This window comes from Ctenocephalides felis, unplaced genomic scaffold (genome assembly GCF_003426905.1).
Source record: "Ctenocephalides felis isolate EL2017-DRISC unplaced genomic scaffold, ASM342690v1 CF-g0.4_SCAFFOLD_03572, whole genome shotgun sequence".
Classification (NCBI taxonomy): domain Eukaryota; kingdom Metazoa; phylum Arthropoda; class Insecta; order Siphonaptera; family Pulicidae; genus Ctenocephalides; species Ctenocephalides felis.
In genome coordinates, this window is record NW_020539726.1 from 45,151,370 (window position 1) to 45,175,577 (window position 24,208).

Here is a 24,208-nt window from a genome sequence, read left to right on the forward strand (position 1 = left end):
AATGTGTTCTTCCGATAATATTACAGTCAAGTTGAAGACGTCCAGAAGTTTCAACAACTTTCTGGATGTACCTAATGAAACTCCGAGGAGTCTCAGGAAATCTATCAGGTTGGTAATTAACTAATTAAACTGAATAATCATTTATTTATTATTATTACTATTTATACTTTGACCAAAGACTAGTTGATGGTGTGAGTACACCAGATTTAAATTACTATCTTAATAGTTGATAGTTAATTTTTTACTTCACGAACTTCTGTATCCATAGTTTTGGTTTGGGCTTTGAGTTTCCAATATTTACTCTTCTTGTCCAAATGAATGTCGTCCTTTCTGAAAATTGTTATACATTTTACATAAAACAAGACTTCTGCCAAATAAGGGTCCAATCCAGTTCCTATAAGAGTCCATCTCCTGATAATTTTGTCTACTCTCTCCATAAATTCCACAAAAATTTTCAACCACCTTTTCGTTAAAAATCCTTACTTTACTTATTTACCTAATCCCTTTATTTATCTATTTATTTATCAATTTGCTCATTATTCTATCTATTCATCTTCACATCTATTTATCTAGGTATCTTAGGGGATAGTCCATTAATCACAAATAAGAAAATTTAAGGTTTTTAAGGGGAGGAGGGTTTGGCAAAAATATCACTAAATATCGCATTGGGGAGGGAAGGGTACAGTAAGATATCACTTGTCATTGTATTTATTTTTTACCCAAATTTGAAAAAAAAAATCCAAACATTTTCAAGAAAAATAAAAAACTGTACTATTTTTTTCGTAACTAAAAATACACATGAAGTTTGGTGGTGGAGGGAGGTAATTTTGAATATCACCATGTATCACCATGCTTTAGTAATTTTAATATCTAAATTACATTTTTCTCACTAATAATTCAATGTATATTATTATTACCAAGGGGGAGGGGAGATGCAAAAATCCTTCAAAAAAATCGATCACTTGATTAATGGACGCCCCTTAGTCGTTTCTTTATCCATTGATCTGAATATGTATCTAATAATTTACTATTTTCTCTTCCAGTGCCTCGTTCCTTCATGTCCCCAAGAACTTCAGCTTCGCCTCTTTAGAACTGGATGTAACAAGCGAACGATGGTGGGTCCTGACCTGTTTCGTGGCCCTGTCGGCGGTCTCCAGTGCCCACTACATCCAGTACAGTGCCATCTCCAACATCATAACGAGGTAAACTGATAAAACCACCCCATAATAATAATATCAGAATACTAAACTCCAAGAACCAAAAGAAACTTCTGATATTAGTAAAGTTGAACAAATGTTGTATTTGTGATATATTTGTAGATATTATGGTGTCTCCGAACTGCACGTCGATTGGACAGCCATGGTCTTCGCCTTGGCGTACATCATACTGGCTTTTCCAGTTTCTAAGTTTATAGACGCAAAGGTAAATGATTCATTAACTATAACATTTATATATTCTCTCATCGAAAAATTACTTTTATCTTCAAATATACATCGTATAAAATTTATATATGTGTTTTATGAAAGAACTACTTGTTCTCTTCATTGTCTCTTCAAAAATCTTCATATCCACTTATCTTAATTTCCTGGCTTTTGTGGTAAATATTAGCTAAATCTAGTCTTCCACGAATTTAATTACCAATATCATCATTCATTTTTTACAACTGCCATAATAAGCCAATAAGATATGCATATCAATAAAAATCACCACACAAATGAACTTGATATAAATCATCAAATGTCTTCTAAAATATCTACCAAAACCTTTCTTGTCCATCTTATAATATTTATTTATTTGCTATTCAGAGAATGATTTAAAATTAATGGCTTACATTTCTGTGGCTTCAAAAATCTGCTAAGCCACTCATTACATTTTTCTGGTTTTTGTTGCAAATATAAGCTCAACCTCGTCTACATCAATCTACCAAACTAAATCTTGTAATTTTCAATCATCATACAGTGTAACTTGCTAAAGTTCTTCAAACAACTGCTGAATCCTATTTTTGATATTAGTATTTTTTTACAAAAATCATTATTCACCTAATTTTTTCCCGGTTATATACAAAATGACTTAACTTTAATTGTTTGCATCTAAAGGTCTTCAAAAATATTTACAACTTCTCATTATTTTTTCTGGGTTTTGTTTTAGATGTAGCTAAACGTTCTCTTCTTCAATCTTATTTAATAAAGATATTGTAAAATGCCTCCAACAGCCATGAAATGTTACCAAAAAAGATGCAACTTTCTACAAACTTTCAGATACCTATTATTCTCCTTTTTTTATGATTTTTTTCGGTATCAACAAATATAATTTGTTTACTATATAACATCTATATATTTTCCCAACATCAAAGAATAACTTAGATTTAGTCGTTTGCCTTTCTGTATCTTCAGAAATCTGTCTACCTACTCATTGAGTTTTACAAATTTTTGCTGCAAATGCAGGCGAAATCATTTCTTCTTCAAATTTAATTGACAGTATAGACATGAATGCAAGAGCCATAATATACCAATAAAACAAAGCTGATTATTTTGAATCGTGAAAAAAATAACTTCGATAACATTTCTTGTCCATCGTATAAAATTTTTATATCGGTTTTTATCAAAAAATGACTTGGATTTACTACTTGTGTACAATCTTATGTCATCCAAAATCTTTCAAACCACTTATTGGATTTTTCTGGTTTTTGTTGTAAATAGAAGCTAAGCCTCGTTTTTCTCAAATCTAATTATCAATATCATAATACATTTACTACAACTGCCATAAGATGCCACTTAATAGATGTATATTAATGGTGTAAAACATAATACAAAGCAATTTGCGAGAGGTCTTTAAATATTTCCTAAAAGAAGATATAAATTTTTATAAATTTGATTTTAAATAAAAATTTTTAGAATTCTTCTGCAATCAGCATCTATATATCCAGAATCTCTGGTTTAGACCTATAAATTTTCTGTGACTATTATGATATTCTTTTAAAATCAATATCGATCCACTTCTTTCTCGATCTAATTTATTAAAATAACCTTGCTCATAACTGTTCGTCTAGAATTTTGACCAAAGTCTAATTACTATTTTTTTCAGAATTTGCGAGCATCTGCAGTAACTGCAGCTATCTGCTCCTCTCTGGGAGCCTGGATAAAAACTTTGGCAGCCACTGATCATTCCTTGTTTCACGTGGCTTTAGTAGGCCAGAGCATCCTTGCTCTGAGCCAAGTCTTCATACATTCTATGCCAAGTAAATTGGCAGCTGTCTGGTTTCCACCACAAGAGGTAAATGGACATTGGAATATAAAAAATTTATATTCTCAAAATTGCTTTTCTTTTTAGGAATCCACCGCATGTTGCATCGGAGTATTCGGTCACCAACTAGGCATAGCCATAGGATTTTTGTTGACGCCTATAATAGTCAACTTGGACGACCAGCAAAAACTTGATATCAAAAACAACATCACAATAACAGACTCTGGACAAAACTTTACACAATTGGGTATCTCAGATCCTAATTCCATAACAATTTTGGAACGACTTCTGATCAAAGAACGTTTGACATACTTTTCCATCTGCTTAGCAGTAATGACTACTGTTGTGACAATATTCGTGGTCACAAGTAAGTAACCAGAATTTTTTTTATTATCTCTTTTATTTACAACTGTCCAGTAAAAGACATTCAATAAATTTGATGAATTTACAATAGTCGGCCGAAAATGGACATTGTATACTACAAGGCCATGTTGGAAAAAACAACTCAGTAGTTGTTTTTTCCATTCGATGTAAAATTCACAATATTTTATTTTATTATCAGGAGAGTTGATGGCTTAAATTCAGTGGCGCTTTTCTTTTTAATCTTCTTGGATAGTTCTCTGTTATCAATGACTTTGCTAATGAATTTGGGTAACTGATTAGCTTGTTTCTATACTTCTGTGCTGGTTTTGTTATTACTTCATTTATGGTAGGTGTATTCATGTCGGCATAATTAACCTGTTGGGAATATATTTTGGAGCTCCTAAGGCAATTTTCAAAAATTTGTTTTGAAATTTCTGTATAATTTCTATATCAGTCTTATGAGCACTGCCCCACAATTGTATACCATAACACCAAATTGGTTTGAATAAAGATTTATATAAAAGTAGCTTATTGTATGATATTAGTTTGGATTTAGTCCATAGTAACCAAGTAAAGCTTTTTGGTTTTTATCTCAAGCTGTTGTCTCTTTTTTTTAACAAGAAATAACAAAGAACCAGACAACTATTAATTGTCCATTATTTTTTTGTAGAATATAAATCCCAGCCAGTTAAACCTCCGTCTCATGCTCAAGCAGTTCAACGTTCCATTGATGAGAATGTCCAAAGAATGAAAAAGACTTTTAAGGAAAGATTTTTGAAGACAAAAAGTAGAAGAAATGCTGTTGGGCAGTTTGAAGTTAAGGAACTGAGGAGGAAGAGCATGTATTATAATCGTAGGAAGTCTACGATATGCTCGATGAGTGGTAAGTTACTAGAATTGATCAGATTAGGTGGCACCAGAAAAAATCTAGATCAAACTATTATCAGTTAGTATATGATATACTGTTTCATCAGAAGCTATCAGATTGAAACACATCAGTATTTGTGGAAGTAAGATCAGATCAGAATTTTGTATGTCAGATAAATTGTGATCAATTAAGGAGACAATTATGCCTCATGTGAAAATGTTTATCTGTTTGCTGTGCGGTCAGGCTTATTTTACACATAAACAAGCAAGCAAGCAAGAATCTTCGATGATGCAGTTATCATAACATTCTTCCTTGCTTATTTATATGAAAAAATGCGCCTGATTGTACAGCAAATAGATAGACATTTTCACAGAATTCACTGCCAATGAACAAGTATAAGATAGCGTTTCCTGAACAACCATGACAAAATCATTTAAAACAGGTGCTAAAATCATACAAAATGTAACTGGTGGTATATGGCATCGTGCCTTAAGACAAATTGCTTGAACTTCCCGTACCGTAATGAAATATTCGAGATATTTTGTACGTTTTCAAATATATTATTACAAATACTGTAACTTTCATTATTTTTGCTATCTTGTTATATCTGAGCAAATCAAATGTAAATTAACAATCGTCATTTCATTTCGAATTCAATTTCAAAAAAAAAATGCCTAATTTACACAAAATTGAAAAAGTGCTCCCGTATAGTCACAGTCTAAAAATTGCATTTGCAAACAATTTTGTACGACATTTTCGCTTATACTGTGCTTAGCTTGGCGGCATTTTCACATTTTTCAATAGTTTTTCAAAAATTGGAGAAGTGCTCTAGTATATAAACAGTCTAAACGCACTTGGGTAAACATTTGTACCAGAGTGGCGCTTAGACTGTGCTTAGTCTGGATAATTTCTTGCATTTTTAATCCAGAATTACAAAAATATTTAATGGAAAATAAAAAAAAGTTGTAATAATTTTTTATCGTCAAAAGCAATTGTTTTGTTAACAAAAGCAGTAAAATTTTCATTTTAAATCATTCAAATCGGACGCTTAGTTCACTAAAAAACTGCCATTTTTTCACATTTAGCTCTGTATCTTCGAAATGGCGAGCCCTGTCTTCGCCGAAAACTAATCACCTCTTTTCCCAATCATTACAAATTGAATGTTTTTTAGATCATTCAAATCCGAAACTCCGTTCTTTCAAAAACTAGATTTGTCTTTTCTGCACTCTTTGCTCAGTATTTCTGTAACGGCTGGACCTGCCTTTGTCAAAAATTAATCAGCACATCTCCCTATCAATAGGAAACGAATGTTTTTTAATCCATTCAAATCGGTTGATCCGTGCGCCTGAAAACGTGGACGAAGAAAACACACACACACACATATACACACACATCCATTTTTCCTGAGGTATGCGAAAAATTTCAGAAACCTTCAAAACGTCGAGAAATGCAAAAATTTTCATTTTCGATTTTCAGCCCATTACTATAACTACTCTACGGGAAGTTAATATATAAACATTTTCACAGTTTTCACTGCCAATGAACAGGTATAAGATAGCGTTGCCATGACAACCATGACAAAATCATATAAAACAGGTGCTATAATCATACAGAATGAAATAAGATCAAAATTCCAATTCCAGATACATTCCAAAATATTTGCAGCAAAGATTTCAAATACTTATTATACTCTTAATTATTATTTTTTATTGATTATTGTTTTTATTACTAATACTATTATTTTAATTATTATTTATTCATTTATTTATTCTATTTCTTATTTTTTTTCTTCTTGCTTTTGATTTTCAATACTATAAGTTTTAACTTATAGATTGTATTGTAATCTGATTGATAAAATTAGCAGATATAAAAATTAAAAAAAAATTATCAAAATATTGAAATGTGTATAATTTTTAGTTACTGTCAACAAAAGATACAACAAACAGTTGTCCTGCTTGAGAAGACTTCTGTTCAAAAATTATGGATTCGTGATCGTCCTGATGTCAACTGGTATCAATTCAGGAGTCACATCAGCAATCACAACACTTTTGAATCAACTTGTGCTCAATTACTATCCGGTAAGATAACCAACCAGAAACCAAATCAATAAATAAAACTAAAATACAAATTCTGTTTTTTTTCCTCAGGACAGTGCAGTTGACGCAGGTCTTCTAGGAACCCTAATGGTGCTATCAGGTAAAACAAGAAATAAGCCAATATAATAAGTTGTGGTTTTGTACATGATATTTTACCAAGGTGCTGCCCTGGGTCCACTTTATGGGCGTGCTTTGGACAAGACCCAGTGTTACTGTTTTGCAGCAATTGTGGTCAGTGCTTTATCAGTTGGGGCCACTTTGGCACTGACTGCTGCCCTGGTCAGTGGTAGTTTGAGACTGGTTTATACGGCTGGAGGATTTTTAGGGTAATTGGGATAGAAATATAATAAATAAAAGTTATGGACTTACTTATGGATGATAAAAGCTTCTTTGACTCAAAAATTGTAAATGGATAAAAATAATGTTTTTATAATGTGATGATGGTAGAAAGCTAGATTAGACTTTCAGGATTTGCTTATTAACTTCCCATAAGGTAAGTTCAAAAATTATAGTCCAAAAATTGAAATTGAAAAAAAGTCCAAAAGTAATTGCCCAAAAATCGAAATTGAAAATGTTTGCATATCTTTACGTTTCAGAGGATTCTGAACATTTTCCCATACCTTAGAAAAATGGATGTGTGTGTGAGTATGTGTGTATACAATTTGTAGAAGTAAAGTTTCCGTAGGTTAATTTACAGTAATCGTCCAAAAATAAAAATTGAATTTTTTTGCAAATCTTTACGTTTCAGAAGTTTCTGAACATTTTCGCATATCTTAGAAAAAAATATGTATGCATGTGTGTGTGGATTCAATTTTTAGAAACATTGTCGGAAGCACGGCTCAACTGATTTGAATAATTCAAAAAGCACTCAATTCGAGTTTTTGGCAAAAGTTGATCCAGCCAATTCGGAGATAAAGAGCAAAGAGTGCAGAAAATAGAAATCGAGTTTTTGAGAAAACAGAGCATTCGATTTGAATGATCCAAAGAGCATTCGATTTGAATGATCCAAAGAACATTCAATTTGTAATTATGAGGGAAGTAGTGATTAGTTTTTGGCAAAGGCAGGTCCAGCCGTTTCGAAGATATGGAGCTTTTTGAGAAAACAAAGCATCCGATTTGAATCATTTAAATGATCTGCTTGTATTGACGAAACGATGGTTTTCGGGGAAAGCAATAAAAAATTTTATCTCATTTTTTTTTAATTCTCAATTTTTTTTGAGTATCGAAATTTTTTTAGTATCGAAGGATTTTGATATTAATTTTAGGTAAAGTTCTAAAGCTCACTTATATACTTGAAATAAATAATTTTAATTCTACAATTCCGTTTATATAATCCTTAAAAATATGAGGTAAGATCCTTCATTCTAAACCCTTTCATTCAAATTCAGGAGCAATTTTGCCATAATAGAGCTAATGCTTGTTCTTGGTATTGAAAATTATGAAAATCTATCCAGGCGTCTTTTACATATAAACAAGCAAGGAAGAATGTTATGATAACAAAATTCTAGATGGTGCAGTTATCATAAGATTAATCCTTGCTCTATAAAATACGAATATTCGTTGTTCAATTACAATATTTATAATAGTCTATTAGAAAACATTTGATATTCTTCGAATATTTCATTGCGGTACGGGAAGTTCTAGCAATTTGCCATGAGGCACAATGCCATATACCCCACTAGTTTTGCAAAATGATCGTTAAAATCTAATTATTGATTTTAATGTTTTTTTCTATTTCTAGGATGTTCTTATGTGCTTTTCCAGTACTTGGTGGTGAACTAGCATCTGAATTGACATTTCCGGAACCAGAAGGTGTTGTATCAGGTGTATTAAATACAGTCAGTCAGGTAAATATAAATACGAACCAATATATCATCTTCTTATATATAAAAATGAATTGCAAAATGTGTTGGTAAGCGCATAACTCAACAACGCCTGGAACAATTTGACCAATTCTTTTTTTAAAATGTTTGTTGATATCCAAGGATGGCTCTCACGGCGACAAAAAATCGAATAATTGCCAAGAATACCCTAAAAACTACCCTTTTCTTTTTCTCATACAAACGTTTTCTAACTAAAACGTATAATCAATTTGGGCTTATTGCTATTATGTAAAGTTCATATTAAATTACAAGCACTCACTGTATACTCCTTCTTAACGATTATTCGGATTTTGATACATCTTTCTGAAGTTTGTTAAGGAAAATTTCTAGTATGTATGTGATTATAAAGTACTGGGATGTATGTGCAATATTGTAGAAATACATGGAGATGTGCCAGAAATTAAAATAATATAAAATACTGTATATGAATGGCAGATTGAATGATAGACATATGAACAGTATATGACAAATTATTTAACTTAAAATATGAAATTAAGTATTAATCAGGGCCGATCCTACCTTTAATACGACGCATGCGAAAAATACGAACGCACGCCTTAGGGGGCGCCAACATAAGATTTAGGATTTTTTTTTCAATATATAATTTCTTTGCATCTTTTACAAATCTTTCCACAATATTTTTAAAATTCGTAAAAATTTCACTTTATACTAACAAAGCGGTGTTTTCGACCGCTGTACTATATATAGTGCGACACAATCACAACAAATTGCAAATCGGTTAAATCGTTAAAAAAATTGATGAAATATTCGGTGAATTTATTTAAAAATAATTAATCTATAACGTTTTCTAATACACCAAATCTATACAACAACTCGGTATACTTGAAAATAAATATGAGTGCGTTTATTTTTTATATCGTTTGTAGATCTTAAACAATTCGATTAGTATAATTGTAGTATAAGACGAAGTTATTGATAATTAATTTATATATATATATATATATATATATATATATATATATATATATATATTTGCGTATAATGAAGACTCTAGAGCAACGCGGAACACTCTAAAAGCGTAATTAAATATCTCTGACTGAATTTAATTACAGAAACAACATTTATTAGTTACATTATATGCAATGTGAAAAAGTCTATTGATATTCTTAAAGTGCTCGTCAAAACCTTTCATTTGATATCCCACATGATTTTTACTATGTTGGAACATTATGACCCACTGTACTGTATATAGTACAAAGCAATTCGAATCGACTCGTTTGTGAATTTATTTATTAAAACTCGTTTAACTTTTAAACTTTTTGACTAATATGAATAATGTATTGGACAAATTTGTTCAAAATTAAATAATCTAGAACATTTTAATGCCCTACAATAACTCGAAATCCTTTAAAATTGCAATAAATAAGTGAAAATTAATTTAGACGCACGATGTAAACCATTGTAGAAGACTGACGTACAATTGAAAACAATTAATGATAATATATTTATCACAGTTCTATGTATTTACAAATATAATTACATTATTCGAAAGATCAAATGGGAAAGTAAAGATGAATACAATACAATTCGTCCCTCACGATATCGATTAGGAGAAGTATAAGATGCAATTTTGGATATCTTAAATAATAAAAAATTGAATTAATTTAATCCAACATGAAGTACCAGTGTTATGTTATACCGTTTAAAAGACTTCAATTTTCAATATAGTGTTGGGGAATTGAGACTCATCATTTTATTTAAAGCAGTTCTACATTTAACATCGCTCATATTATAAATATATATATATACGATATACGATATATATCGTATACGATATACGATACGATATACGTATATATATATATATATATATATATATATATATGCATTTTGGAGTGAAGAGTAATTGGAAAAACAATAATTATTATTTTTAGGTAAACGGTAAATATTAATATATTATATTAAAAAATTGTAGACATTGGTACAGAACAACGTCTGTCAGGTCATCTAATAATTCAAAAAAATCAGACCAGAAAACTAAAACTAATTCCAACCCAAACAAATCTTTTCAAACTACCATGCATCTAACCTTTACCCCTTTTCCCTAGATCTTCGGTATCATAGTGACCCTATGCATGGTAGAGATCCAGAACTCCTTCGGCGACCTGATAGCAAACCTCTCCTGCTGCTTCCTGCTGCTGATAGCAACTTCCATATTATTCCTATGTCCAAGGGATCTGAGGAGACAACAGACGAGAGCAGATTTAACATATGCTGCAGCAGTGGAGTGCGAGAGCAGGAGGGAATTGGAGAGCATCGAGAAGAGGAAGAAGTTGAGGATCGGTGGTAACGTTGGAGGAGATTTTGATGAAGATGAAGGGATTTGCGTCTGAGATAAGAATTTATATGGAAGGTGGTGTACCTTGGTTGGTGTCATAGATTAAGACTGGTATAAGTATAAGTGATAATATTAATAATAATAATAAGGTATTTATATTTATATTTATTCAAAGATTTATATTGATGTTCATTTTTATATTAACATTAATTTTCATTAGCTAGATAAATTATATAAAAATATTTTTAATTTTCACCAAATTAGCAACAGTGATATTTTAGTTACTTGTAGGTACCACAATTCTAACTATTATTTCAATAAATTATTTATTACTATTAATAATAGAATTAGTTTGAATTTTATATTTTTATATTTTAGTTCTTCTCATGGGAGGTAAACCTAAAATAAAATGCGCTTTACTTACTTAGTCTGCACTACTATTTTTAGCGTTGTTTTAAAATATAGTTTCTCTAATTATAGTACAAGTACTTCAAACGATCAATTTTTTCTTATAGATTTTTATAAAAACATATTTGCGATTTAGTTGAAAATATATTTTATACGTGTATGTTCTCATTTCATTTAGTAAAATTAATCAAATTTACCTTTACTATTTTATACTTTATATAAATCTTATCTAGAATTGAACCTAAGGGTAAATTTACGTGCTACGGTTCGTGGCGCCATCTATGATAAGCTGAAAGAAATAAAATTGAGGTATTATCAAAACGGCAGTGTTTACGATCTATTTATACTTGTTTATATATGGTTTTTCTTAAATGAATTTGCCATAAATATAAAATAGATTTTTAATGTATAAGTTTATTTTTTCATATACCAAATGTATGAGTGCAAGTATGGTTCGTGTCTCAGATTATTATGGACAGAGTTGCCAGATTGAGTGAAATTTTACATCTTTAGTATTGCCTGATGATCATAACGTATTTTATAGACGAATTATAAGAGTTTATAAATTGGATATATATAAACGTTTATATAGGTTCACATAAAAGGTAAATAATCTAAACTTAATCAAACAGAGATAGGATGAAGGATCTTATCTCATATTTCTAAGAATCATATAAACAGAATTGCAAAGTTAAAATTATTTATTACAAGTATATGTGTGAGCTTTAGAATTCAAATTAAAATCCGAATCATTATAGATACTTGAAAGAAAATATTTGGAAATTTAAAAAAAATGAAATAAAGTTATTTTTCTGCCCTAAATGACTAATTATTGCTCAACACTGTGAAACCAAGCCAAATATTTTTCGAATCATTCTAATCGGATGATCCATCTTAGTAACTGCTATTTTCTGCACTTTCAACTCTGTTCTCACAAATGGGTGAACCTGTCTTTGCCCAAAACTAATCAGCAAGTGTCCCCACCAATAAGAATCAAATGCCTGTTTAATCCATCTAATCGGATGTCCCGTTATTTCTTCGATTTTTGCCTCGTATCTCCTAAATAGCTAGACCTGCCTTTGCAAACAACTAATTAGCGCATTTCCTTATCAATGGGATTCAAATGTTTTTTGAATCATTCAAATCGGTTGATCCGTGCGTCCCAAAACGTAAACCAAAATTCGTATCCGCGCACACACACACATACACTAATACACATTCATTTTTTCTAAGATATACCAGAATGTTCAGAAACCTTTGAAACCTAAAGATATGCAAATATTTTCATTTTTGAATTTTTTGTAATTATTATAACTTACCCTACGGGAAGTTAAAAACCAAAAAATCTAATTAGACAAATTAACTATTTCGTTAATTTTCACTGCCTAAATTTTTTTTACTAAAATGAAAGTAGCATAATTTACATCGAATATTTATAAATCTGTCTCAAAAAGTTCCATCAAATCGGTCCAGCCGTTTGGAGATTCGCCCCAATAACAAGCAGATAGACAAAATTTTCAAAAATTTCGAGAATTTTTAAAAAATATTACAAGTAGAGACTCCTATTTTATTTATATGCATGTAAGTATAGATGTATAAATGTATAGATATGTGTGTGTGTGCGCATGTGTGCAAATATTCATATAAAGGAGTGAAAGTATTTGCGAATGAAAAAGCAATTCCAATGGAATCTACGTAACATATAATAAAGATAAATTTCGAAAGTGAATCGGAAATACAATAATAATGCACCATTATAAATAACACATGGGTGAAGTAGAATTGCTTTTTTCTTATGATTTGTACCATTTGGAGGTTAGGTTTTGACAGTTGAGTGTAAGTGTACCAAAAAATAAAGGAACCATGCCAAAATAAAATAGAGCATATCTAAGGTTCAACGTACTCTCATTTGTGAAATGTTATGTTGCCATGATAGACCAGTAAATGGATAAGATGTGTTATTTTAACATCTTTGCCATTTAGAGGTTAAATTTTGACAGTTGAAAATGCCAAAAAACTAAACAAATTAAATAAATTTGATCTAAAAAAAATGAGTATATAAAATGTGATACTGATACATCATGGATATTTAGAAATGTGTTATCTTACATTTATGCCATTTGGAGGTTACATTTTGACAGTTGAAAATGACAAGTAATTAAATGAAGTAAATGATATCAGAGAAATAAAACTTGATTCAGAATCTGGGTATATAAAATGTGATGCTGCTACATCATAGACCTGCCTTCGGGCACGAGTCTTTAAAATTAAGATATCAAATCCTTCCATTTAAGATATAAAATGTCGTAATTGTAATTGCGTTATCTCTGAAACGCGTTTCGTAACATTTTTGTGATGATAAAAACAATTAATATTGAAATTTTAAGAATGTTGTCTCTTTAACTCATAGATAACGTTTGATAAGAACAATTTTTTAAAAAGAACTTTATGTAAATAAAATGTATATTTTAGATAAGATATATGAATATTGAATGAAATACTTTTCGACAAAAATAAAAAAAAAACTAAAAAAAAGAAATATAAATATATGTTTATTGGTTGTTTGATTCTCTAAGAACTCCTGAATGATGACACACATGTCGAAACGTACAGAATAAAATAATATTTCAATATTATACTTAAAGCATATAACATAATTATAATTCATTGACTATGATATGCATAAATATAAAAAATATTATTTTTATTTTAAAAAAAAATGCATTTTTCTATCTAATTTTTCTTCTAACAAATGCAATACTTTATCTTTTACCAATTTGTTTTAAACAAATGTTTTTTATCAATTTGTTTATTTGAATAAATAATGCTATGAGTTTTTTTGTAAGTATAGGTTTCAGTTTGATTTATTACTCTCTATAAATTCTTTACCAAAGTTCAAAAACCTTTTAAGCCAGACTTGAAAAATATTTCATCTATTAATAACTCATATGTTACGCACATGTGTTTACGTTTTGCTAACCACAAAATACTAATATATAAATAATATGTATGTATATAATTTATATTTATTTATTTATTTATTTATTTAGCGGATTGTACGAAATAATTCGAGTTTATTGGTTTCTGGTACATTTATTAAGTTCAGCTGTTTATGAAACTGATTGAGAGAGAGGATTAGTGGGACGGCTGGTAACAATTTTATTAAATCACAAAAATAAATTAATATATATATATATATATATATATATATACATTTATATATCATACTTAGGTGCAAAACATCACGAAAAATTCATATTTTGGAAAAAAAAGTAGAATAGCAATTTTATGTAATATTATATTGTCAGTTATAATATAATAGGTATATACTTTTCAATGTGGAAATAAATATAGCAATAGATATAAATTGATTTTCAGTCAGTTATTTTTTTTTAAGATTTTGCTAGATTTTGTTGCAGTTACATTTTAAATTTTCAGCCAACTTGCAACGCTTTCGAAACACTTGCTATCTAGAATATTTTCATATCTAACACGTTTTCAGGCAAGTTGCAACGTTTTTAGCCAATCTAGAATATTTTCAGACTACCTAGAACATTTTCAGACTATGCAGAATATTTCCAGACTAAATGCGACTCTTTCAAATTATTTAGAACATTTCCGGACAAAATGCAACATTTTCAGACTATATATAGTCTATTTTCAGACGATTTGGAATAGATGTTCAGGTAATCTACAATAGATTTAGACTATCCGGAATTTTGAGAGTATCTACAACATTTTCAGACAAATTGAAATATTTTTAGACTACCCAGGATATTTTCAAATTGCAATATTTTTAGACTATCCAGAACGTATTGAGACTAACTAGAACATTTTCAAGCCATTCAGAACAGTTTAAAACTATCAAGAACATTACAGTTTTAGACTATCCAGAACGTGTTCAGACAAATTTCAACACTTTCAGATAATTAGCAACATTTTCAGACTAACTAATGTAGAACATTTTCAGACCATCCAGAACATGTTTTAAAAATCTTTCTGAATCACATTCAGGCAATAATTTTCTAAACAAACGACAAAAATATGGCGATTGTACTACATGATATATATAATATATTGAAAGTCGAATTAAAACTTGAAAATCATATTATCACTTGTTTTGTGTTTTTGATCACAACCTTACGTTGAAATCATTTTGCAACACACCAGAAAATAAAATACCAGATATTTTAAAATTTATTAAGAAGATTCTTTAATTAGTAATTAGCAGTAATACCGGTCAAATTGAAGCTAAAAATTAAATTAGGAATAATTCGCATTCGCTACAGGTTATTAAATAAATCATTAAAACTGAAAAGTCGAAAGTCCCTATCGATTTCTTTACATCGATTTACTTGCTACAAAAAGTAAGTTCATGTTTGTAGAATATTGCAGTTAATATTCCCAAATATTTAATTTGACGTGGGATAAGTACTTGAGAGAGCAGAACTTTGCACTTTTGACCTTAAATTATTCAAAAAAAATGCTCTGCAAAAAAATGCAGAGCTCGGGTCGATCTATGGGGACCTTTGAAATTCCATTTGTTATGGTTTATTTAACATTTATACCAATTTACAGCTCTATGTCCAAAATTATTATTACCAAATTTCAATTCGATTTTGACTGAGGTATGGTCATTTGGAATTTTTACCGACTGTTCTTGAATACGTTTTCATTGGGCTTGCAACAAACATTATATTCGACAAAATACCGAATATTCGGCATGCTCCAGAGACCGAATACCGAATATTCGGCAAGTTTTTAGCTGTTAAACTCGGTCGTATTAACGTAATTACTATTTGCAGTTATATTATTAACGCACTGCATGTTTAATCACATTTTATGACTATCACAAAATATAAGTAAACGACTTAAGTAATTTAAGTAATGAAGTCTTTTACTTTACGTAAGTATAAACGTAAAGTAAAAGACTTCCAAATGCAGATCCATCGTAAGCTTTTTATCGCGTAAAAGAAAACACACACAATATTTTCGCTTAGAGTAAGAGGCGGCATCTTTGTTTTAAACTATTTGGTATTCGGCCGAATAGTATGTTTATATTCGGTAATCGACCGAATATCAAAAAACGTGCCAAATACTGAATAGTAACCAAATATTTGGTGCAGGCCTAGTTTCTATACAACTTTGAGTAATTATGGTAGAGAATCAAAACGGTGTATCTGAGAATATGTCCATCTATTATCAAATTTCAATGTTATCCTATCGTTATAATGTTTTAGCCTTGCAGCGGAGTTTTAATTCGAGAAAAACACTTGTAGTCCTTATAAACTAATTGACAGACATTATTAACTTTAGTTTACAGTAGAATATTGGAGTAAAAAATTATATAGTATTTTATTATATTGATCTGGCGTCTTCGATGCTGTTTTCAAGAGACCGTGCGCGTCTTAGAAATATATCCTTCGGGTTTCTTAGATTATCCCCGATAATCTTCGTCTATCCTAGGCTCGTGTTATTGCGGTGTGCATACTAATTTCATAGGGGTGTGCAGCGGGCACAACACTACATTCCCGATTTGTACAGTTATTTTGTTACAGATACACCAGCTCTCCTACTAATACTAGTCGCAGACTCCCCTCCTCTCTATCGTATGATAGTATCGTTTGACCTGTTTGAATGTGTAATGTGAATATATTCGAAGCGTTGCGTCCTTCTTTGTTCGTTGTTGTTTAGTTTAAAAACAGCTGACGGGCAAAGGGAACATACACGCGCCAGTTCGTCACAATTCACAATCATATCGATAATAATCATCATATATAAATAAATATATTTAATAAATAATATTATTAATTAGTTAATGCACAGGAGTGAAAATAGTGCCAGTAGTTGCTGAGTATATACTCGTGAAATGTGTAAATTGTGAATTACTGGTGAATGTGTAAAAGTGAAATGCATTTTAGTGAATACAACAATCGTGGTGAATATTTTAATTATTTTAAATACATTTTTAAAAAAATCAACTATCATCACACTTAGTCGTACTTGACCTGAATTAAACTTCTAATCTTGATTTATTTATTCATTTATTATATAGAGAACAGATGAATGAAAATTACTCCTATTAATACTCAAGTAAATTAGAGTTTTTATTTTCAATCAATGATGTTGACCCACTGCAAAGCATGCCACATTTAAAAGTTCATGGGGCACATTATAATGTATAATACTATTACTATAGTAATCTGAAACTGATTTCATTCAAATTGAATGGGCACATTTGGAGATTCAATGTTTTATTATAGTGATTAATTTTTGAACCCGAACATTTACTTTTGATTTTGAATTATTCAATTAACATCTTTGCCATAAGTTTGTACTGCACCAATTTTTCCCTAAAAAATTACAGTGTCCTCAGATTTTAGAGTTCAATTTTTTGCTAAAATTTCTCTTTCTGCAAGCCATCGGAAAATATAATTCGACGAATATGCAATAATTTATCGATAGATAAATAACAGATAAAAAGCTTTTCCATAAGCTCAAAAAAATTCTTGAAAAAAAATCAGTGAAAAATGTTCACAATAAAGATTACTAAAATAAATATTATGAAATAGAAAGGCATAGTAGGAGGGTGAAAATTCAGAGTTGAATGTAATTTTCAACTCCGCAATAATAAAAATAATATAATAAAAAAAATAACCCCAATTGACTACTAAAATAAATATTATGAAATAGAGAGGCATGGTAGGAGGGTGAAAATTTAGAGTTGTATGTAATTTTCAAGTCAGCAATAATAAAAATAATTGATTAAGGAAAATAAATTGACCCCAAAATTTGAAAGAGTGTTAGGTTTGGGCAACCCTTTGTAAAAATAAGTCATTGAGATTTGTGGCAGAAAAATGAAAATTTAGAATTGTATGTAGTTTTCAAGACTCCATTAATAAAATTAATATTATATAATAAAGAAAATTGACCCCATAATTAAAATGAATTGTTAGGTTTGGACCACCCTTGATAAAAATAAATTGTTTTTTTTTTTAATTAAATTTGTAGTTGTATGTATTTTATACGTCGCCATTAATAAAATTAATATAATTAAGAAAATTCACCCTAAAAATTAAAAGTGCTAGGTTCGGACAACCCTTGATGAAAATAAAATTGTTTTTTAGAGCAAAATTTAAGCTTTTAATACATATTATACTTTTATTACATAAGCTCAAAAAAATCAGAATTAAAATACTCTAAAAACATTCAATGACTAAAAGAGGGATGAAATATTTTACATATTTTTTTATATTTTTTTTACTAAAACGACCATTATAAAATAGGGGTTTGAGATATGAGTGTGAGGGCTGAATGTGTCTTTTAAATACAAATAAAATAAATAAAATTAGTCCAAAAAAAATGTTAAGTGTGACTAACCCTTACCACATAAGGGTATGAAAAATATGTTGGTTGATTCTTAGTAATTATTGAATTTCATAAAAATCGGTCAAACCGTTTCGAAGGAGTATAGAGATAAGGTCGATAGAGTATAATTTTAAAATCGCTGACACATGCTAAATTTTATTTGTTTGATAAATTCTTTATCAAATTTGTCTGATAAAATGATTAAAATCTCCATTAAATGTCTAAAATCTAATTAAACTAATTATAAATTATCAAATTAATTTAAATATTAACTCGTGTCTTGATCTTGAACAGTATCCATGAATTAACTGATTTTTTTCAAATTTATTAAATTTTAGAAATTAATTTGCTAATTTGGAAATATACACAGATACATTTTTCTTTAATGATATAATTGACTAAATAATAAAGCTCTAATTCTAAACTAAATTCTCTACTTTTTATTACTATTTGATACTCTACAAATCTATCAACCTTAATTAAATTATGTTAAAAATCAATAAATTATGAATGGCAATATTATTATCCATTTTTAAAAAATGTTGAATTAACTCGGTTGGGATGGACGTCGGTTAGGATGGTCGTCATTTATTTATTAATTTCAAAATTGAATACTTTTAAATGTTTTTCTCTAATATAATCGCTTTCAAATTATTTTGTTAATTTAATCGTTTGTCGATTTTGAGTCGTTTTTGAGTAATCAAAAAATTACATAACTTTTATACATTAGAGAAGAGCCAGTTTGGGGCTCGAAACGTATATAAAACTCCAATAATTTTTTTTTGGGAACACTATTAAGTTTTCTTTCTATTATCTGGCTTATGCCTGTTTTTACTCAAAAATTTCCAAATGTTTCTTGTCTCTACATTTTGTTTGAATAATTTAACTGTTGATTAGGATGGACGTCATTTATAAATTATTTATAAATTAATTTCAAAATTGAATACTTTTAAATGTTTTTCTCTAATATGATCACTTTTAAAGAATTTTGTTAATTTAATGTCGTTTTTGTGTTTTCAAAAAATTACTTAATTTTTATCCATTAGTGAAGAGTCAAATTGAGGCTCGAAACGTATGTAAAACTCTATTAAAATTCTTCTCAATTTGGTTTCCCTTCTATTATCTGGCTTATGCCTGTTTTTACTCAAAAATTTCCAATTTTGTTTGAATAAGTCAACTGTTGGTTAGGATGGACGTCATTTATATATTAATCAGTCAAATTGAATACTTTTAATTATTTTCTCTAATGTAATCGCATATAAAAAAGTGGTTTCTGTGTTTTCCAAAATTTTTTGAATGTTTTATCCACTCAAGAGTCAAATTGGAACTCGAAACTTAGGGGGCATCCATTATACACGTGATCGATTTTTTTAATGATTTTTGGATCCCCCTCCCCCTTGGTAATATTCAAAATTACGACCCTCCCCCAGCAAACATTACGGGTATTTTTAGTTACGAGAAAAAATTGTACAATTTTTTTTTTTTGAAAATGTTTAATTTTTTTTAAATTAAGGCAAAATATTAATACACATGATATCTTACTATACATCTCCCTCCCCCTTATTTGATGTGTGTATTATTTCATCAAACTTGTCAACCCCCCCCCCTTCCCCTAAAAACTTATAAAACACTACTAAAAATTAATTTAAAAGCATAAATTAATTTTCGGTCTATTATCTGTATGGATATCTGAATATTCCAAACTTTTATGTTTTTATCTAATTATGTAATTTAATATATTAGTTTAGAGAGACCATGTGTACACAGCCTAATGTTATACATTCTCATTTAATCATATGAGTCATTTCACAAACTGAAACGTTTGTAGATCATTGAACTGGATCAAAGGCCTTGGTGTCCTTTTAAAATATTATATATATATATATATATATATATATATATATATATATATTCAGCTATCCAACAATATTGTTCTGTACGAAAAAAATGTTTTTGATACAATATATTCCCTGATGATGGAAACGTATCTAGTTCCGAAACGTCGTGCAAAAATAACTAAAAAACTTGCTGTTAGTTATTATTTTTTGAAAGGAGATGTAATAATATATTTATATGAATAGGTTGCATGTATTTTTCAATCTCACATGGAGAAACTAAAATAAAAAAAAATTATCCAATGAAATTTATTTTTTTCTTTCAAAGAAAAATTTAAGGTTTTCTATTTCTAAGTTCAAAAGCATCTTGAAAAACGTTCATTGACTAAAAACGAAATGAAAAATGATTTATTTACTTTAACGATTTGTACGACATATTAAATTGTGAAAAAAGGGTGAAAATTTAGGGTTTTCAGTAAATTTTAAGCTTCATCATACATTTAAAAAATATCTTGATAGAAATCCAGTAAAAAAAACGTTCACAGAACGAAAACTGGGTAAAAAATGATTTAATTACTCCAATGATTTGTACAAAATAGAGATTTGTGATAGGAGGGTAAAAATTTAGGGTTGTATGTATATATATAGACTTCAATTTTGGTATTTGATAAAAATCTAAGTTAAACGAACTCTACTGTACTTTATCAGCATTCCTTATCGTTATCATGTTAAAATAATCAAGTCGTCTCATTTCAGAACAAATCTTTCGTGTTCATTTATGATTTAGCTTATCGCCACAGTTAGTCATTTTGCAAATGAATCATTTTAGACCGAAAGCCACGTAATCACGTTTTATTAGCAATAAATTCGAAATGTTCATTAAAAATATAAATTGTATAAATAAATCACAACTGGGGAACGCAATAAACTAATACTCACAAAATAAGAAAAATGTTTATATTTATGAAATGAAAGTTTCTAACTCGTAGAGTGTAGGTAACATTTAATATTAACACGTTAATCGCCATGATAATATGAGCCTTTATTAAATAATTTAGTTAAAAATCTGTCAAGGAAATTTATGAGGCAATTCTGCCGTAACAGAGATCATAACATAGCGTTGTCATGGCAACTGCATCATCAAAAACGCTGTTATCATAAGATTCTTTCTTGCTTGTTTATATGTAAAATACCTGATGCCTGATCGCACAGCAAATGAATAGACTTTTTACAGTTTTTACTATCAATAAACAAGCATAGTATGACATTGCCATGACAGTTCATACAAAAATACATCCGTAACATAGCTTTAGCATAACATTTTTATTCTGTGAAAAAAATGGGCCTTTAATTTTTAAGATAATATTTTGAGTTTAAATTATTATTTGGGCATTCTACATGTTTTACACTTGTACTTACATTTTAAAATCTGTACTTTTTATTCAAAACTATGACTTGATACCACTTGTTACTAATATAATAATATTTTTTACCATAATAAACACTCAATATATAAAAATTGTAGTAAAGCTTAAGGAAAAAGTACATTTAATATTATTTTTGCTATAAAAATAGTCAAATTTGTTATTAAAAATAAATAAATAAATGTTTGTTATTGATATTATTATAAATAAATAAATAAAGCGCAGGGATTAACCAATTTGCTAAGAAACAAACCGTTTTTGTCGCACTTGCGCCAATAGATGGAAGAATTAATTCTGTGCAAAATTGACAGTTCACAAAACACGTGTTCAGAAATGTCAAATTAATAAAAATACAAAGGCACTTGTTACTAATTTTGAATTATTTTAAATTTAGACATGAATATTAAAATTATATACCATATTTTAATATAAAATTTCATATAATTGTTTTTTTCAAATTGTCAAATAATTAACAAGTGTACAAAATTATAAAAAAAAATTTGTTCCTGAAGAAGGAATCATACCATACCTAGGAAACGTAGAAAACTTGATGCCAAGCTTAATGCATATATTTTTCTAATTTTCAAATAAATAAAAATTGTAACAAAATATATATTCTTTTTATATACATATAATAATTCTGAAAAAAGCGATCATCCCGAATACCCAAAATGTAGAAAATTTTAAAATGACAAATTTTCTAATTTGTTTTTTTTTTCAAAAAGACTAAATTTTAAAAAATAGAATCATATATTTAAAAGTCAGACATTGATGTTGACTAATTTATTAAAAATAATTAATATTTTACAAACTTAAATTGTAAATTTATTAAATTAAATTAATTGCTAACCCCAATTAATATTCCAATGATTTTAGTTATATATTTATTTATTTGTAAAACAATCTTAAATTTATTAAACATTGTTAATTAATCATAAATTTTAAAAAAATTAAAAAATACTTGAATGGAGTATATTTAAATTTATGATTAATTAACAATCTTTAATAAATTTAAAATTGTTTTACAAACAAATAAATATAACTAAAATCATAGGGTTATTAATTAGAGTTAGTAATTAAATTGATTTAATAAAATTACAATTTAATTTAAGTGTGTAAAATATTAATTATTTTAACTAAATTAGCCAACTTCAGTGTCTTAACTTGATATTAATTTAGATAATAATATTATGTATGCTTTAATTAATACATTAATATTATTATTTTTATTAATAAATTTTTAGTTACTATTATTTATTTGTTCTGTTATTTTATTTCTAATATTGTTATTTTGTTATATTTATTATTATTTGTCATTTATTGTTTTTCTAATATTATTTGTAATATTCACAAATTTTATTTATTAATTTTTATCATTATTAGTAGATAACTTCCCGGAAGGTTTTTGTTCACTTTTCTATGGATTCCGTACCAATGTTTAACCGTAATACTGCGACGCGGCGCCCACGCGCTTTATCGCGATTATTTGAAAAAAATTCTAAACTTCCAAGATATTTCAAAATAAAAAAAAACAAATTTTTCAAAAAGATCAATCATTTTCAAAAATTTTGAAAATCTCAAAAATCGGGTTCTAAAAGAAAATTGAATCTTTTTTAAAAATTTAAATTTTTAGTACGCGAAGTTCTAGCAATTTGCTCTAAGGCACGATGCCATGCACCACTAGTTTATTTTATATTAAATTATCATAATAAAGATATCATTTTAGTGAAAACAATGTCCTTCATTTGGTACTATATTTTATTTATATATTCAATGTTACATATTATTGTTAAATAGCAGTAGTAACAGATATTGAAATTTGAAAAAAAATATACATTTTTTTGAAAAAATGCAATTCGTTAAGATAGAAGTAATAATTTTATTAAATCTATTTTAAAAGATATAAGTAAAATTCGTATATCATTTCAAATATTTATTTTTTTAGTTATATTAAATTCATATCAACCATAAAATGATATAATTTCAATTCCAGCCATTTTATATAAACAATTACAATTCAAATAACAATTAGAATTCCCAAAATATTTTCTCGCCGGCAATCGATAATGTTTTGTTTATATCGTCAATAATAATTATTATTATTAATTTCCGATTGCGATTTATCGTTCACAATCGAACAATATGAATCAATAATAAATATTTATTGGATGGAATTAAATCAGACGCAGGATTTAAATGGAAACTTTAATGGATCATAAAAATGATACTTGTAAAAATCTTATGATGATATTTTGCACTGTAAATATATTATGAACAGAAGTTTATTTTTTATAAATTGATAATAAACCGATTACAAAACTAGTCAAATTTTGTCCCACATACATGTATATTTTTTAAAGTTTCGGTGTCAAACGATTCAGAATGACTTGAAACGTCGAGAAAACATCAAATTAGCAAGTC

At 28.4% G+C, this 24,208-nt stretch overlaps 1 protein-coding gene and 1 long non-coding RNA gene across 2 annotated transcripts in view; one reads left to right on the forward strand and one right to left on the reverse strand.

The window, feature by feature from the left end:
* On the forward strand, positions 1–10,861 carry LOC113387571 (feline leukemia virus subgroup C receptor-related protein 2-like). Its single transcript, XM_026624910.1, has 11 exons — positions 1–108; positions 1,044–1,202; positions 1,320–1,422; positions 3,085–3,273; positions 3,331–3,610; positions 4,277–4,489; positions 6,392–6,552; positions 6,622–6,670; positions 6,731–6,896; positions 8,312–8,417; positions 10,523–10,861. Exons 1-11 carry the CDS (start codon positions 2–4, stop codon positions 10,805–10,807), a joined length of 1,818 nt encoding a protein of 605 aa, XP_026480695.1. The 5' UTR covers position 1; the 3' UTR covers positions 10,808–10,861.
* Positions 10,544–24,208, reverse strand: part of LOC113387574 — a 27,617-nt gene continuing 13,952 nt past the window's right edge. The window contains exon 3 of the long non-coding RNA XR_003368145.1: positions 10,544–10,651. This is a non-coding gene — a long non-coding RNA (uncharacterized LOC113387574). The remainder of the gene's footprint in view (positions 10,652–24,208) is intronic.

Excerpts from the sequence above, each read along its gene's own strand:
- LOC113387571 (XM_026624910.1), top strand. The coding sequence starts at position 2 with ATGTGTTCTTCCGATAATATTACAGTCAAGTTGAAGACGTCCAGAAGT. Across the intron at positions 4,490-6,391 it reads TACGATATGCTCGATGAGTG|TTACTGTCAACAAAAGATAC; the intron begins GTAAGTTACTAG and ends TATAATTTTTAG. Across the intron at positions 8,418-10,522 it reads TATTAAATACAGTCAGTCAG|ATCTTCGGTATCATAGTGAC; the intron begins GTAAATATAAAT and ends CCTTTTCCCTAG.